This window comes from Cavia porcellus, unplaced genomic scaffold (genome assembly GCF_034190915.1).
Source record: "Cavia porcellus strain 051 isolate PalLab524CR breed Dunkin Hartley unplaced genomic scaffold, mCavPor4.1 scaffold_10, whole genome shotgun sequence".
In the NCBI taxonomy this organism is placed as follows: Eukaryota; Metazoa; Chordata; class Mammalia; order Rodentia; family Caviidae; genus Cavia; species Cavia porcellus.
In genome coordinates, this window is record NW_026947493.1 from 70,746,798 (window position 1) to 70,764,009 (window position 17,212).

General features: G+C 36.4%; 1 protein-coding gene across 4 annotated transcripts in view; it reads left to right on the forward strand.

The window, feature by feature from the left end:
- The window catches only part of Mtdh (metadherin), a 55,110-nt gene that overhangs the window by 9,083 nt on the left and 28,815 nt on the right, over positions 1 to 17,212 (forward strand). For all 4 annotated transcript variants that reach the window (XM_013143986.3, XM_003479895.5, XM_013143987.3 and 1 more), the window contains exons 2-3: positions 4,047 to 4,148; positions 16,456 to 16,540. In XM_013143986.3, coding sequence (XP_012999440.1) covers positions 4,047 to 4,148; positions 16,456 to 16,540 — 187 coding nt within the window. The remainder of the gene's footprint in view (positions 1 to 4,046; positions 4,149 to 16,455; positions 16,541 to 17,212) is intronic.

Below are 17,212 nucleotides of genomic sequence, written 5' to 3' on the forward strand. Positions count from 1 at the left end.
TCCTTAAAAATCACAGTGATTAACTGTGGTTGTTGGACCTTAACCTCAGGTTTGCCCAGTTCCAAAACTCGGTCTTTTCATTCTGTTTCTTGATAATTGGAAAGCTATCCTTTTAGGTTTATACCTGACAAGTTTCCAATTAATTTGTTTTTTAATTTGGAGTTATGATCTTTGCATTTTGCTGGCTAGAAATAAAATGTACATAACAAAATGAAAATGGGATTTTAAATGGTTTCATCTTAGAAGTCAGATGTTAAACCTTATAAATGCTTATCTCAGATGATTCTTTCATAATTTAGAGTTTAACAAGTAAAGCCTCCTTAAATGAAGAGGAAATCTATTTTTAAGGATACTGTTACTTTGTTCTGAATCTTTAAACTAGTTGTTGTAGTCAGAAGTTGCAAGGAGAACAATGACATACAGGATACAGAATTTGTATTATTTTATGATAATCACCCACAGTTAAATACAAGAAAGTGCAGGAAGTCTATCCACAACACTAAAGACCTAGAAAATCCAGCCAAGGACCTGGATCCCACAGGAATGCCTTGCATGAGCCCAGCAGATTTAAAAGGCATTAAATGCCTCCCATGAGTCCAGCTGGAGGCCTAGAAGCCCATGACATGAATGTGCACTGGGAAAGCCCAAAGGTTAGCAGTGGGAGCTAGAAAGTTGTCAGCGGGGTGAAGGATTTGTGCCAGTAGGTTGAGGGATCTGCATATGAGCCTAGAAGTGACACTCAAAATGAGGACCAGAGCTCCCCTGAAAAATACCACAGCCATCCTCAGCTATGATGAGGTCCTGAGCTCCTTTGATGATAGCAGTCAGTACATATCAAGAAGCCAGCAGGACAAACCTCCTGGAGATTAAACAGCACACATCTTCCCATCTGAAGCCAGGAAGCAATGGTTAAAGTGAGGACCAGAGCTCCCCCAAAGTGAAACATAGCCATTCTCAGCAGCATGGTTCCAAGCTCCTCCAATGATAATGGCTGATCAAGTTCTTATCAGGGAAGCTAGCCAAGTCCAATGGCTTCAAGTAACAACACTTAGGAGAACCCACAATGCCACCCTCTTCCTTTCCATATCTTTTATGCTAGCGACTTTCCTCAGGTGGCCATCCACACTCAGCACCATGCTGATTTAAGTCAGCTGGTGTTAAGATGACCACCAGTTTTTTAACCCATAGCACTAGTGATAGTGAACCTCGTGCATACATGACACAGCAGGCTGTTAAAACTCTCAGAGGTTCACTATCACTAATTAAACTCTTTAAGAACAGATTCGTTGGGGCCAGGGATTTAGCTCAGCGGCATAAGCCCTGCCTTGAAAACAGGCAGTCGTGAGTTCCATCCCCGGTACCGATAAAAAAAAAAAAAAAGAACAGATTCCTTTCATATGTCTTTGTTTCCACAGTCCCTCACACAATGCCTAGTACTTAATAAATGTTTTGAAATTTTATGGAGTTAATAAAGATCGACTCGTGAGCAATTTGTTTTCCTTAAATGAGGAGTCAGAAAATAAGCTCCAGCTCTCCTGCTGTGTGGTCCTCCTTCTTCAATTCTATTCTGATTGTCTTAGTAGGCATTCTTACTCTGATTTACTACAACCTACCAGCACACACTGCTCTTCTGTGCCTGTATTTTTAAAAATGGACCCAGGGGGTAATTGGAGAAAATAAAACAGTAAGATAGTTCAGTGATGCCTCTAAGCGTTTATCCATGTACATGAAATGATTGTATCATTTTTCTGTTACTGATCAATTTTTATGAAATTTGAAAGACATTTTTGCTAATTTACAGATCATATACCATATATGAAATTAACTTTGGTTTTGGAGGGAAATACCTCAGAACTCTTCAAAGAGTTTCAAACTAGGTTACAATGAGGAGCTTACGAAATTGCTAATCTGTAGAAATTTTATTTATATATATATATACACACACATATATATATATACTGTGATCAGGAAAAAGCCATACCTTCATAAAAACCTCATTGACCAGCAATCACAAGAGCAAACACATTACATGTACTATCTGTAGTTATTCATTGTATATATGAGTAAATCTGTATGTATAATCTCATTTAAGGAGTCACTGATTCAAATATGGTTAACTTTCAAGATGGGGCCTTCTAGAACAGCTACTGGCAATAGAAAAGGACAGATTGATACTGCTGTTTGATAAGACAACCACCATAGTGTATCCTGTTTCTGCTACCCAAGAATTCTATTGATTTTACTGCTGAGATAGGAGACTTAATGCTTTCATAATAACCAGGTATGGGAGGAGTTCTTAATGATATCTGGAATCGTGGTAGTGATGAGAACTATATAAATCCCAAGGTTTAGAAAATGGAGAGATTTGCAGTCGGCCAGAGAAAACAGCTACAGTTACAGATACTGTAAAGAAGGAACTAAAGTTGGCACAGGTAGGAGCATGTGAACCCCTTTGGTTTGCTGGTCATTTCAGCCTATGAAATAGAACTGAATGTTCCCAAATCTGTCAGACCACTGTTGTCATAATTGAGTTTCAGAGTTCATATTTGTTTGAAAGACTTTTTTATCTTTTCATTTGGTGACCATGATAGAAATTTTCCTTAAGTGTAATTTTGTAGACATAAACCTTGTGAGCTACTTACGAAGAGATAGGAGAGATATGAGAGAAAGAGTAGGGAGGGAGAAGAAATAGCATGAAAATAGACAAGATGGTAAAAGGTTTTACTTTCCTAATGAATACCTACCCCAAGTCCACTTGGCTTCCTGCGGTTCCTTACCTTTCCTCATGTACTGTCTGCCACCTAACCCGCCGTGAACATACACATTCGCAGAAAGATTAGAAGAGGCAGCATTAAAGTTGCAAAAGAGCACAGAAGAACGAAAACCAAGAGTAAAGAAACCTCATTTGGCATTAACTGTCTGACTTTAACAAGCTATTTAAGACCCAGAAGATTAAATTTTGATTAAATAGGAATTTAATCAGCTAAAAGACAGCTTTGTTTTGATTTTCTGCCACAAATCTTTGGAAAGCTTACAAGTTGAGTTTTAGAACTTAAATGGTCTCTTTTTCCAACTACATTTTTCTGATCATTTTTAAGAAATGCAGATTAGGTCAATTATAGAAACTTCGAACACTTTTCTGTACTCTGAGTAGGCAGTCTGTAGAAGTCTGTTCTGCAAGAATAGGAAATAAGACTTTGAAACTAGTGCATGGTTTATTGACTTTATTATGCTGAATATGACAGGCACACATAAGTGAAAAGTAAAAGAATTAAAAAATAAGGTTATATATGAATACTTAGGGCCCTGTTAAGATGCCTCAGTCTATATACAGTATTGTTGATAGAACTCAAATGTTTACTTTTTTAAAAATGAATGATTCTCATGCTTAAAAGCTTGATATTTAGGATCACAGTTAATTCTACCTATAAATGCTTCTAAGTGTAGTCTATCATTTTGGAAATGTTAGGAAAGCAAAGATAGCCTTTTCCGATTGTGGCAGTGACTGATAAAACTTCTAATTCCAGAATAGTAGAGCCACTAAATTATATAGTTAAAGGCAACATTAGAAATCATCTAACATTCACTTGTATATCATCTGTGCTGTTTTTGTACTACAGTGGAAGAATCACGTAATTGCAGTAGAAGATACATGGCCCAGCATGCCATGTATATTTTCTCTCTGCTGTTTACAAAATAGTTTGCTGATTCTTGAAACACCCATAGGTCAAATCTGTGATTTTACCGATAGAGAAATAAGACTTGAGATAGTGAAACGATCTGAGATTAAATAGTTAGTTGGTAGTCATAGTATAAACACAGTTCAGATGTTCTTTTACTTTCCTTTATTCCATTGTCTTTGTTAGACTTGATACCTGGGTGAGGTCAGAAATTTTTGATAAAGAATTTTGTTTATAGTTTATTATATTTATATTACAAAACACTGTTACTTAGGCCAGTCAATGCCATATGTTGTTTCCTGAGTGTAAATCTATGGTTTAATCTGCCGACTAGCTTGATAATATGCTTTCTTGTTGCCCATGTAGCCAAATGGACGGACTGTGGAAGTGGCTGAGGATGAAATTGTTCGAACTCCTCGAAGTGTAACAGCAAAGCAGCCAGCAGAGGCAGACAAAAAAAATGAAAAGGTAAGTTTGTAAAGAGAATGGCATAAAAATATGCTGTTCTGTTTTACAAGAGTGTGTGTATATAAATATATATATAGTTTTTAGAGAAAATTGTGAATTGATAATGAGTGAATAGTAAAAGTTTTAAGTTTTTTTTTTTTTTTTTAGAAGAAGGCTGTATCACTGTTTGGTATTGGTAAATATTCATATGCCAAAAACAAGTTATTTTATGACTTGAATATCTTTTGTATGAGTAAGGTTCCAGATTTTTATATATAACATATCTTCAAAAGTAGAAGTATGTTGTCTTTATTAATATAATTAATATAGCAGAATTGCCTATTACTGTTAAATGTTATGATACCTGAAGTAAAGTTAGCAACAACAACAAAAAAATGTAATGATAGATTTCTCTCGCGATGGAGAACTAATTACTAATTAGGCAGTTTTAGACTTTTACATGCAAAAGAAAAATTCTGTACTCAGGTCATTATTAAAAGGTTTGGATGAGCATTTTGTTTTAGCTGTGAGTTTTTTCCAAATAACACAATCTATTCTACCCCATAAATAACATTTCTGTATTTTTTAAATTACCAATTGCTGTGTATAATTGATCGATTTTTAAAATTTAATTTGGCAAGATCAGATGTGTAAGGCACATATCTGTAATCCCAGCATTCAGGAGGCTGAAACAGAAAGACTGCTGCAAGTTCCAGACCAGCCTGGGCAACATAGTGAGCTTAAGGCCAGTCTAGACTATATAGTGAGACCCTGTCTCAAAAAAAAAACAAAGAGTAAAATGTAAAAATGTTTTAATTTGGCAAAATCAACAAATTATTTTGGTTTTTTTTTTTCCCTCCAGTATTGGGGCTTGAAATAAGGACTCCCACTGAACTACATTGCTAGCATTTTGTTTGTTTGTTTTGAGACAGACTCTCTGAGTTGCCCAGACAGGGCTCAAACTTGCAATCCTGCTGCCTCAGCTTTGCAGAGTGCTAGGATTACAAGTATGCATCTCCCTGCACAGTTAAGCAAATTCTTAACCTTGGTTCCTTCTACTGTGAGAAAGAGACTTCTGTTGAATTCCTATTTTTTTGCATTGAAGTACTGCCACTCACTTTTTTGTTCTCTCTGGGTATGTATAACCCTTGGAACAGTGGGGACAATCAGAGGACAGGTGGGTAGGTGATTTCTAGAAACCAGAGTGGAGCACCCCACTGTGAAACTGACATGAAATGGCTGCTACAGGTTTTAATGCTTGCAGTTTTGAAATGTCTCTGAAGAGCTGGTTAGATCAGTCCTCTCCCTGTGACCCAGTGAAATTGATCTGGAGCCAAGACAGCAGCAGGCAGAAAGGCTTAAAATGAAGAGTAGTTGTGGGAAAGAAGTAAACTTATGTATGATTTTGCCTTTGGCAAAAAGTAAACAATAAATAGACTTGTTCTAACAAATAAACATGTAATTTAAAGACTTTAAATTTATAAATAGTAGATATGCCTGAAGTAGAGTGACATATCTCCCATTGAATTCTGTGTTCTAAACTTTCTGTTACTAAATATTTCAAACTTAATCCTGCTTATACTGAAAATTTTGTGGTTGAAATAACTAGTGAGCTATCATTTATCTCTTATTAACAATGTGTATATATAGAGAGATTGGGTGTAACAGGGTATAAAATTAAAGTTTATAATCATTGTTCTCAAATTTTTTATAATAAATAATTATAGCTGAGCAGGATGGTACACACTTGTAATCCCAGCACTTGGGCAGGAGGATTGTTTGAGACCAATCTGAGCCATAAAGTGAGCCCAAGGCCAGCCTGAACTGCATAGTGAGCCCCTGTCTCAAACAATAAATAAAATTATAATAGTTAATTTTATTACATCTTGATCCTTAGATGCATGCTGTATAACTATTCTGACTTGTGAAATGGGGTATGTGTATTTAAAAAATTCTGCATACTAAAGAATTATGGTAATCTTAAGGAAAAACACTTGTACTAGGCGAGTTTTAAACTGAACTACCTATTTATTTCATGTTACTCCATTTTTGCTTGAAAAAAAAAACTAAATAAAAGCTTTAAAAATGAAAAATGATTGATAGATGCCCATGGTTATCCAATTTGGATATTTGCAGGTCTTTCTCAAGAATAAAGTAATCTGAAAAACAAAGTGATCTACCCCTTTCAAGTGTAACACTGAATAGTGTTTTTTGAAAATGATAAAATGGTGAGGTATGCCTGTAACCCTAGCAGTTGGGAGACTGAGGCAAGAGGCTCGTTTAGAGCTTGAGGCCAGCCTAGCAGGAAAATGATTTGTCGCCGAGTGAAAATTAGAAATTTTAGTGTTTGTATCTGCTCCTGTGAGAAGCTTGACAGCTTTAAAGAATTTCTAATGGCATCAGTTGTGGTGTTAAATGTGATTTTTTAAAAAAATTGTGTAATGAAATGTCTGAGCTACCAGTAGTCATTGTATTCTTTTCTGCCATCCACTCAAAAAAATTTTTTTAAAAAACTCTAGTTCACGTAAGAGTCCTTAAGTAAAAAGTGTTTCAGCTTGTGCATCTTTACAGTTTGGAAGATCTACATGACTCACTGGGCTAATATAATATTTTCCAATTGAACAGTGCTGACATCTTAGGAAATTGTGCGTAAAATATTCATTCAAAGAGCAAGATAGACCTGTGAGTTTTAATGTGATGAAGGATGCAAAGTTCATGCGTGCAGCTTTAGAGTCCCTGGTGCAGTGCAGCAACCTTTAGAAACAACCAGTTGATGACTTTTGTAATAATGTTTTTTCCTCCTTCAACCCTTCTGTGCCTTCCCATTGGTCTTAGAAAGTGGTTCACATAAAAAAAAAAAAAAGAAAGAAAGTGGTTCACGATCTTGAATATGACTGCCTGCCTGTGGCAGTAGTCTGATTTCCTATCTCTTGCTCTTTCTAAACTGTAGCCATTTTGTTCAGTCTTTTCTTTTTGTTAAACAGCTTTATTTTGAGGTATACCAAAAAAAAATGATTTAAGTGTATAGCTCTAATGTATTTATAGAGTTAGACAGCCATAACCACAATCTAATTTTAGAACACTTTCTTTCCCAAAAACAAATCTTGGGCATGCGATTTAGCAGTCACCATTCTTCCTCTTCCTCACATGTCCCCAGCTGTGTCAATCACTAATCTCTGGTGTGATATCAAAGGATACCCACAGTTGTTTGGAACTTTGCGGAATCCTCCCTTTTCTGCTTGTATCTTTGTGTGGGCTAAGAATGTAGCTTAGTGATGGAGTAGCTGCCTAGGCTGCACAAAGCCCTGGTTTTGATCTCCACTGCCACAAAAAGAAGTATTCATGTGTGTATGCACATAGCTGGATTTTCTTCATGTGCTTTTAGTCTCAACAACATAGCACAATAAATTGAACATAAAACCAGTTAGTTAATTCAGCTATTTTAAGCCAAACATTAAATACATTTGTAAAATGTAAATTATGCCACTCTTATCACAAATTTGTTTTTTGTTTTGGAAAATATAAATATCAATATGAGCATAATAATTTACATAATTTGTTTTGATCATTTTGAAATATATTAATATACCTAGGCAAAGTTTTAGTTTACTTTTGGGATATGATACCTATGACTAAGTCACATAAGCCAAGGCTCTTTGACATTCTCAATTCTTATTAAGAATGGGGGGAAAAAGGGGCTGGGGATTTAGCTCAGCAGCATAAGCACCTGCCTGGCAAGTGTGAGATCATGAGTTCAATCCTCGGTACCAAAAAAAGTGAAAAAAAATCCTGTAGCCAAAAGATTTGAGAATTGCTGCTCCCAGAGTGATTAATGGCTAAAAGTCTGAGTATTGAAGTCTCAGCTAAAGCAACTCTTAATGTAACCGAATATGTGTTCTGTAATACATCTTAGAAACTAATTTAAAACCAGCGCATCCCAAACTGTGGTCAACCCTGGCTCTCTGGCTGTGTGTCTGAATGTTTTATTAGAACATAGTCACATTATTGATCATCTGTGGCTGTTTTTGCACTGCAAAACCAAATTTGGATAGCTGCAACAGAGTCTTTAAAGTCTGCAAAGCCTAAAGTATTTATTGCCATGACTTTCTTTGCTGAACTCCTGGTTTGTACTACTGTTGTTTGTTTTGGTTGGGGTATTTTTCTTTGTTTTTGTTTTTACATTCATTAAAGGTAGGAAAAAAATGCTATGCATGCTGGGTATGGTGGTGCAGGCATGTAATCCCAGCTCTTGAAGGGAGGCTGAGGCAGGAAGATCACCGCAAGTTTGAGGCTAGCCTGAACTACAAGGTGAGACCCCCATCTCAAAAGAAAAAACAAGTGGGATGTAGTGCAACTGTGGGCCAGTTAAAGTGAGAAAAGAAAGTATCCCTGCAGGATGAAAGTGGGCCACTGAAAGAACATGGTGGCCTGTAGTCTGTTTTACAATGTTTCATTGTCTGGACCACATTGATACTGCTTGACCTTAGGGGTTCTCTTAAACCAGAATCTTTTGATTTCTTTGGTCCATACTTAGGGTCCATACTAGTTTTCAGGCTTCCTTTTAAGACAAATCATGATATTTTCTGTAAGAAAGAATGTTTCATCAGGGAAGTTTCATTCTTGCTTCCTCTACTTTGTTATCTAAATTCCAAACAGGTGGGGGAAACTGAAACCCAGTCCATCATTTTTCCAAACAGGAAGTAGCATTAAGGAAGTGATGTACAGCAAGATGGTCAGTTTGTTTTTAAAAGACTGCTAGCAAAATGAGATCGCAAGGTGTAATTAACTTGTCCCTCTACTAGATTTGTGTGAATCATCTGGAAAAGATTTAAAGGCTAGATAAAAGAAGTTTTTGAGAAAGATTCTTATAAATTTTTTAAGATCATAAATTGGTAGCCTTGCCTTTTGTGTAGTGTGTCATGACTCATAAGTCTGTGCAGTCATATTTAATAACTTAATGGCTTGGAGAGTAGATCAGGTCTACAAACATAATAGCTCAGATTTTGACTTGTGGGGTAGAATGAGGGGTAGCCAGAGCTGTATATGATGTGGTTACATTTTCCCTGCCCTTGAACCTGTCCGCTTCCTTCCATTCTGGAAACTATCAGAATAGTACCTATTGGGAGAATCTCGAATCTAGTCTGAAGGACACCGCATCCTATCTCAAAGAAGGGGAAAATCAGCTGCAAACCTTTCTACTTTTAAAAATATTTATTTGGGAGCTGGGGATTTAGCTCAGTGGCATCAGTGCCTGCCTGGCAAGTATAAGGTTTCAGTTTGATGCCCGGTACAAAAGATTTTTTTTTACTTGATTCGGGCATGGCAGTACACACCTGTAATCCCAGCACTCAGGAGGCTGAGGCAGGAGCATTGCAAGTTAAGGCCACTTGGGCAACTTGACAACTTGGTGAAACTTTGTCTCCAAATTTAAAGGAGGAAGGGACTGGGAATGTAACTCAACACAAAGACTCTGGGTTCAATCTCTAGTGCTATAAAAACTAAAAATATAAAAGTAAATTTGGGCCATTTTCCACTAGCTCATTCTGATATTGTCACCGTTATTAAAATTGAGAGCTGCTGATATAGACAAAGGAGAAAAATGTAACTGGTGTGTCCCTTGGATCAGCTAACATACCCATCTTGTTTTGTGTTTAAGTGTAAAAAAAAAAATAGTGCCAAAATGTGGCACAACAGAAAAGATTTACCGTATTTCGGCAGAAAGTAGATGGAATTGACTAAAGCAGTGATGTGCAGACTTTTCAAATACCAGTTGCTAAAAGCTTTAAAAATAAATTTCACTACTAGGTTTAATTTATCATGTATATTTTAACAGCCCTGTCACAGTTACGATGAAAAGAATTTTGACACAATGAAACTAAATAAAAATATCAGAAAATAGGACAATTTTTTGCCATGTTAGTGAAATATCTTATATAGGCCACTAATCTCCAAATAAAAACATCATAGTAACCAAGCGCTCCTCTTTTTTTAATGCGTCACTCATCCCTCATCACTTGATGTGACCAGCAAGGTTACTAAATGTTTATGGAACTGGCAGTTCACCAAATTTTTACTAAGGACCAATACATTCCAGAATACAGAAAAATAAATAAAATGAGAATTATATTCAGAACCTGACTGCTTAATGTGTATCAGTAAACAAAGTAAAAAATAAAGATATCTCAAAATTTGTACAGTAACCCTTTTGCAATAATTTTGGTACTGTACGAATATTATGCTCCTAAACTTGATCTTTTCAGCAGTGAACTGGGCGCTACAGTACCTTTCTTCATGCTTTCTCCCCCACCCTCATGCTGGGCGTCGAATCCAGCAGCACTCTACCACTGAGCTATATTCCCAGTGCACTTTCTTTTATTTTTATTTTGAGATAGAGTCTTGCTAAATTTCCCCACCTAGCCTTGAACTCTCAATCTTTCTCCTCAGCCTCCTGCATAGCTGGGATTATAGGCACATACCATCGACTGGTGATGGATGCATTGCAGTTCTTTAGCAAAATGTACTAAGGGCAGTTAACCATTTAATTAAATCCACTTTTGCTGCCAACTTGTATTTACCGGCTTACTCTTGTCTAGTATAAATATTCATGTTAAACCTAGGGATGTAACTCTATGATAGAGTTCTTGCCTGGAGTGCAAAAGACCCTTGAGTTTGATCCCCAGCACCACAAAGAAAGAAAAAGAAAGGGAAGGTGGAAAGAAATACTCACGTTGTTGGATGTACAGTACTTGCCAGTAATCCCAGTACGTAGGAGATTAAAGCAGGAAGATCATGGATTCTAATCCAGCTGTCTCAGAATGAAAGAAGAGAGAGAAGAAGAAAGTTACTGTGGCATGCAGTAGGACACACCTATAGTTGCAGCTGCCTGGGAGGCTGAAGTCAGAAGATCCTAAGTCCACAGCCAGTCTGGGCAACTCAGTGAGGTCCTATGTAGAAATTTAAAAAGGGATAGGGCTATATACAGTGCAAGACCCTGAGTTCACCAGAAATACACCAGAAAAAATGATAAAGAAGTTGTTATAAAGATGAAACAGGAGCTTAATTATGGAAGTAATTTTTACATCTTTACTTTTAAATAAACAGCTCATATTTTGTTGTGTTTTGAACTTGACTGAGTCACTTGTAGTCCTAGAGCTAACTTGAGTGTGTTTTAGGACTCCAGAATGAAATGTACAGTATATATTGGAATAAAGGAAGAAAGTAAAATTTCTACTTCTACTTAATTTTTTTATTTTAAAAAATAAATTGTACTCATTTTATTTATGCCTAGTTATTGGCACCCTGACTTGGGATATTAGGAGGGTAGAAGGACACCAGATGGGAGGAATCTAAAAGGAATGGAAATCTATATTTGCATTTTTATGTCCAGATTCAGTGGGTTAACTTAATGTTTATTACTCCATTTGGACTCAACTAACCTGTAGTATACGGACTCTAGATGTATGACAGTAACCCAAGTACAGCAACTAAATAGTAGGAGTTGGTACAGCTGCATTGTCATGAAGTCAGGCTTGGTCAGGTCTCATTAGTTGGCTCCGAAACAATTGAAAATCACCAAGACAGTTCTGAAGTGTAGTACATTTCTACTTTTGGTAAGAAACCTTACCTAATTATACTATGCCTTGAAATTCTAGTTCATATTGTGAAACTAATTTCTAAGAGTTCAGAATGTGAAGATCAGCCTTTACAGTTTTTTTAGACATGTTTGTGCATTATTCTATTTGACAAACATGGCAGAATTCAGGTAAATATAGTTAGTTATAAATGGTTGAATGCCTTCCTAGGGGTTTCTTGTTCAAACATGGGAGCACATAACTTGAGGGAACACTTTTTTTTCTGCCATCATAAACTTAGCACAGAACAATAGGACAGCCAACCAGCCTTTCCTTTGCCAGCATGTACTGCCAGATGCAGCATGGAGACACTGCCATGATGAAAGCAAATTCCAGACTGGGAGGGACACAGTGCAGCTGGCCTAACCTGACAGCTTGTTAGATGGTTTCAGTACTGAAATCCATGAAGAACTACTTACAAGGCTAGGAAGAACGGTGGACAGAGAAAAAAGCTGCTGAGAGGAACAGAAGGGGCCCCAGAAAGTAGGCTGCCCCTGGTTTTAAAATGTTTGTGGACAGATTAAAGAGAAAACACTGATGAGAGAGACTACCTTGATTGGGAAACCCAAAAGTAAAAAAACTGGGGGGTTAGGGAGTCAGATTACAAAAGTGGCATGAAATTCATTTGCTATGTTACATACACATACCATAATAGAGGCTGAAGTCAGGTCCCAAAAAAATGTACACTGTTGAGGAATAAACCACACTTTTTTGTTGTTATCCACTCAAAAATACACCCTCTCCGAGCCAACGAGGTTCTGCCGGCTGCCCCACCCTATGTGTGGGCCGAGGCCGGCGGCCACGGGGAGACACTGGGAGGAAGCCACAGCCACCATCCCCATCCTCACAAGTAACTAGCTGCCACACAGGCTGAGGTGATAATGACTGAAGTACGGAGCACCCTGACATTTGTGTTGTTTGATTGACTTTACAGGCCTGGGGCTGGTGGCCTGGGTAACTTTAGAGGGTAGCAATATGCAATGCCCTAATGGTTGTGGATTTTCTACTGTCCTATTACTGTTTTGTTTCATTTAGTGTTCCCTTTTACTCCCTTTAAAATTTTTTTTAAAAATTGCAAATCTTTTTTTTTTTTAAGCCTCACAAAATTAGCTGGTGCTTTCAGAGAAAGGTTAGAGTTAGACTGTCCTTTCAGGGTTAAGGAATGTTTAACAAGGTGCTGGAGACTAGCTGGTTTTGTTTTTTTTTTTTTTTTTTTTTTTTAAGAAATTTGTGCAGTGAAGAGCACATTTTGAAGGTTTTACATTATTACATGATTTTGTTACTGATAATTGCTCATTGAATGTGAATATTTCTACTATTACTGCACAACCAGGCAGGCATTTGGCGAGTGACCTATATCCCCAGCCCTGTTTGTCTCTTTTTTGAGAGGAGGATTCCCTACAAAGTTCAGGCTGGCCTTGAACTCACTTTGTAGCCCAGGCTGACCTTGAATTTGCAGCAGTCTTCTTGCCTCAGCCTCTCATGGTGCTGCGATTAAAGGTGTGTTCCACAATGCCCAACATAGTTTTAGAAGGCAATAATAGTAGAATTTGTAACATATAATATGGCAGAAATTATAGTAAGACTATTACAGTCTGAATTTTAATAACATCTGTATTATGATAAGATATAATGTGTAATTTTAATAGAAGCCAGTAAGGAAAGATACAGAGCTTTTCCAGATCACTCATGTTAAATGATGCCTGTTTGAAGTAACCCTAAAGGATCTTGTCTGAGCCTGATAAATTCTAATTCTAGACAGACTTCCTCAACAGTTCGGGTATCAGTGCTGATCACGGAGCATTCAACAAAGCAGAGATTCTGTTCAGAGTATAGTGAAACTCTTCTCTTGCTTTCAGGGAGTTCATGTTATTGTTACAAAAACTCTGAATACTTGCACACATAGAAAGTTAAAACAGTATCAGAAATACCACAAAGAAGTGTGACAGTTGTAAATGTTTTTAGAGGTGTAGAACATTTTATGTATTTGGGGAAAAGGAATGGGTATGTGGCGGGGTAAAACACATAGAATAGAACTTGAAATGGGTCCAAAAAATTAGTCATTTCAAGCATATACTGTCAGCAAGGGAGCAGGTCACTGAGGATGCAGAGGTGACAGTAACCCCAGCAGTCTAGTTGAAGGGCTCTCCAGGGAAAACCTGCAGGCAGTACAGCCTGGGCAAGGAAGAGAATGCTTAGAGTGGAACCAACACATAAAAGTAGTCCTATTGGAAGATGGAAATAGTACTTACCTTGATTTGTTATTATACCTTGCATAAATGTATTGGGCTCTGATAATCTATAAACAAGTATAAATGTACATCATTTCTCTACCCTATTTGAGCTAAGTATACAGCACTGAATAAAACTCCCTAGTGACCTAACAGGGATCATAAATGTCTTATCTTTAAGAGGTTCCTTCCTAACGCTTACCTCCTCATAGATCTGTACCAATTTAATTAACATTTAGTCCCACTAAGAAACCTGCAGCTACTTCCTATTACATACAAAGTTTAATTTCCTTTTACAATATAGATCTTCCATGAATTGATTTCAGTCTTACATTTTTTTTCACACATATAACTGTCTCTATGTATTGGAAAACTTAAAACTTTTCCTCTAGTTATTTTTAATATGTAAGTAATTGATGTGAACTGTAGTGACTTGCCTATGCTACAAACACCAGAACTACACCCCCCTCCCTGCAAATATTTTGGTATCTGTTAACCACTTTCCTAGCCTCTAGTGACATCTCTTCTGCTATTTCTGTTAATTAACTTTTCTGTCCTCCACAAATGAGTGAGAACTTGCAGCATTTTCTTATCTATGCTTGATTTGTTTCACTTATGTTGCCTACCAGTTTCATCCATGTTGCTGCAAATTGCAGAGTTTTATCCTTTTGGGTGGCTGAATAATATTCCACTGTGTGTGCATACTTTGCGGGGGTACTGGGAATCGAACTCAGGGCCTTGCATTTGTCAGGCAGGCACTTATGCCCACGAGCTATCTCCTCAGCCCCAGCCATTTTTTTAATTCATTCATCATGGGACAACTCGATTAATTACATATTGTGAATAGTGTTAGAGTAAACATGGACATGCAGGCATTTCTTTGATATATAGTAGTTCATCTGCTTTGGATGTATAACAATAGGGTTGGTAGATTGTATGACAGGCCCCTTGAGTTTTTGGTTTTTTTAGGAACCATAGTGTTTTCCACATCACATATACTAATTCACATTCCCATCAGCAGTATTTGAGGTTTCCCCTTTCTCTGCAGCCTTACTAATAGCCTGTTTCTTATCTTTGACAGAAACCATTCTAGCTGGTGTGAAATATCTCATTGTGGTTTGGATTTCATTTCCCTGATGATTAGTGATGTTGAACCTTTCTTCATATATGTGTCCATTTTTATCTTTTGAGAAATGTCTATTCAGATCATTGGCTAATTTTTAAATCAGACTGGTTTTTTGCTGTTGAGTTCTTTGGAGATAACTAGTATAATAATCCACTCAAAGTCTCACCTTGTAGTTCTGGCTGGCCTTGAACTTATTTTGTAGCCTAGGTTAGCCTTGAACTTCTAGCAGTCCTCCTGCCTCAGTCTCCTAAATGCTGGGATTATAGACATGTGCCACTACACCTGATTTGGTATAGTTACTTTAAAATTTAAGTAAGCACTATTTAAATTTAATCTAAAATAATCTTCCTCCTTTTCTAGTAACAAATCTGAGTAGTATGTAATTTCTGTCTATTCATCATTTCCTTCCTTCAAAAAATCTTTTCCGGGAACTAAAAAATAAAAAAATAAACTTCTCCAGGTGTGATAACACACCCCTATAATCCCAGTATTTGGGAGGCTAAAGCAGGAGGATCACCAGGAGTTCAAGGCCAGCCGGAACTAAATAGGAAGACCCTGTCTCCAATTAATAAATAAATATATAAACAGACTTACATAAAAGATACTAGAAACTAGGAAGATCTTTCTCAAATGAAAACCAGGTCAAGAGAGGAAGCAAAAAAGTTGGAACACTATTCTAAAATGTCCTTATCTTTTGTTGTGTAGATGTTTTGTCTTTACTGGTTAAGCATCTTTTATACAAATCTTAGTTATTTTTACATTGCTTTAAAACTGATCAAATATTGCCAGCTTTGTAGAATTGATTCATTAACGTGTTAGACATAGGGTTTATCAACAGTGTGCTTTTATGCAATGAAAAAAATCAATAGTATATCATTTTCCTTCCAAACACTGGCTATGGTTTTTAATTTTATTTCTCTAAAAACACTTTGTCTTACAGCACTTTATTTGTACTGTTTGCACATGATATCTAAGAGCGTGGGCTTTGAAACCAGACAGATGTAGTTTTTAATTACAATTTAATTTATTGATTTAATGTGACCTGCTACAAGCTATTTAGTATTTCTCTGTGTCTTCATTTTCTCATTTCTAAAATGAGGTAATACCTTCTTCAGTAAGTTTTATTAAGAATAAGTAAGAAAATTAGTATAAAGTGTTTAGCACATAGTAACCACTCAATAAATGATAGTCTTACATTATTGCCACTTACTATCTTAAGTTTTTAAAATCAAATTAATTTATTTAGTTGTCAGCATTATACATTTCACTATGTATTTTACTGACTACTACCTTTTCAAAAACATAACAAAGTAATAAGTAACATTCTATTTTACTTTCAGTCAAAGAAAAATAAGAAGAAATCAAAGTCAGATGCTAAAGCAGTGCAAAACAGTTCACGCCATGATGGAAAGGAAGTTGATGAAGGTATTTGAGCAAGGGAAAGGACTCTAGAAAATTATAAATCCTTTTTTTAACCAAGGTGTATTATATAAAAGCTGCATTTGTTTCACTTAATCTTATATTTAGATAATTACTACAGATTTTAATATACAGTTTTGTAACATTGTTAGGAAACACTTTTGTTATCAAAATTAAGACTCCTTGAAATTTTAGGTCTGCCTCAGTATTTTGAGCAGCTGAAAAGCCATTAATTTTGTCTTTGTTTCTTAAAAAGTATGGTGTGGGTTTTCATTGTTCTTATGTATGCCATCCCTGGGAGGCTGTGTGCAGATCTTGAAACAAGCCATTTATTACCATAACCTATTGGACCCATTTATTAGTGATTATATATGAGGAGGGGTTTTTTCACTTCTATCTAGTAAAATAAAGATATATAGTGACTTATTTCTATCACTTTTTCTAAACCATAGATGACATTTGATAAAAATTTACTAGGGTAGATCATCGTAGTTTGTTGCCTAACACAGTATGATGAGATTAGAATAAATTTTCACAATAAATTAATCAACACTCTTGGTTTTTAGTCTAATATCTAAATTTATCGTGATCTTTTATGCCCCACCCCATTTTTTCCTCAGAACTACAACTTTTTGGTTTTCCCCTTACTGAATAACATTTTTTTTCTGGGGCGATGTC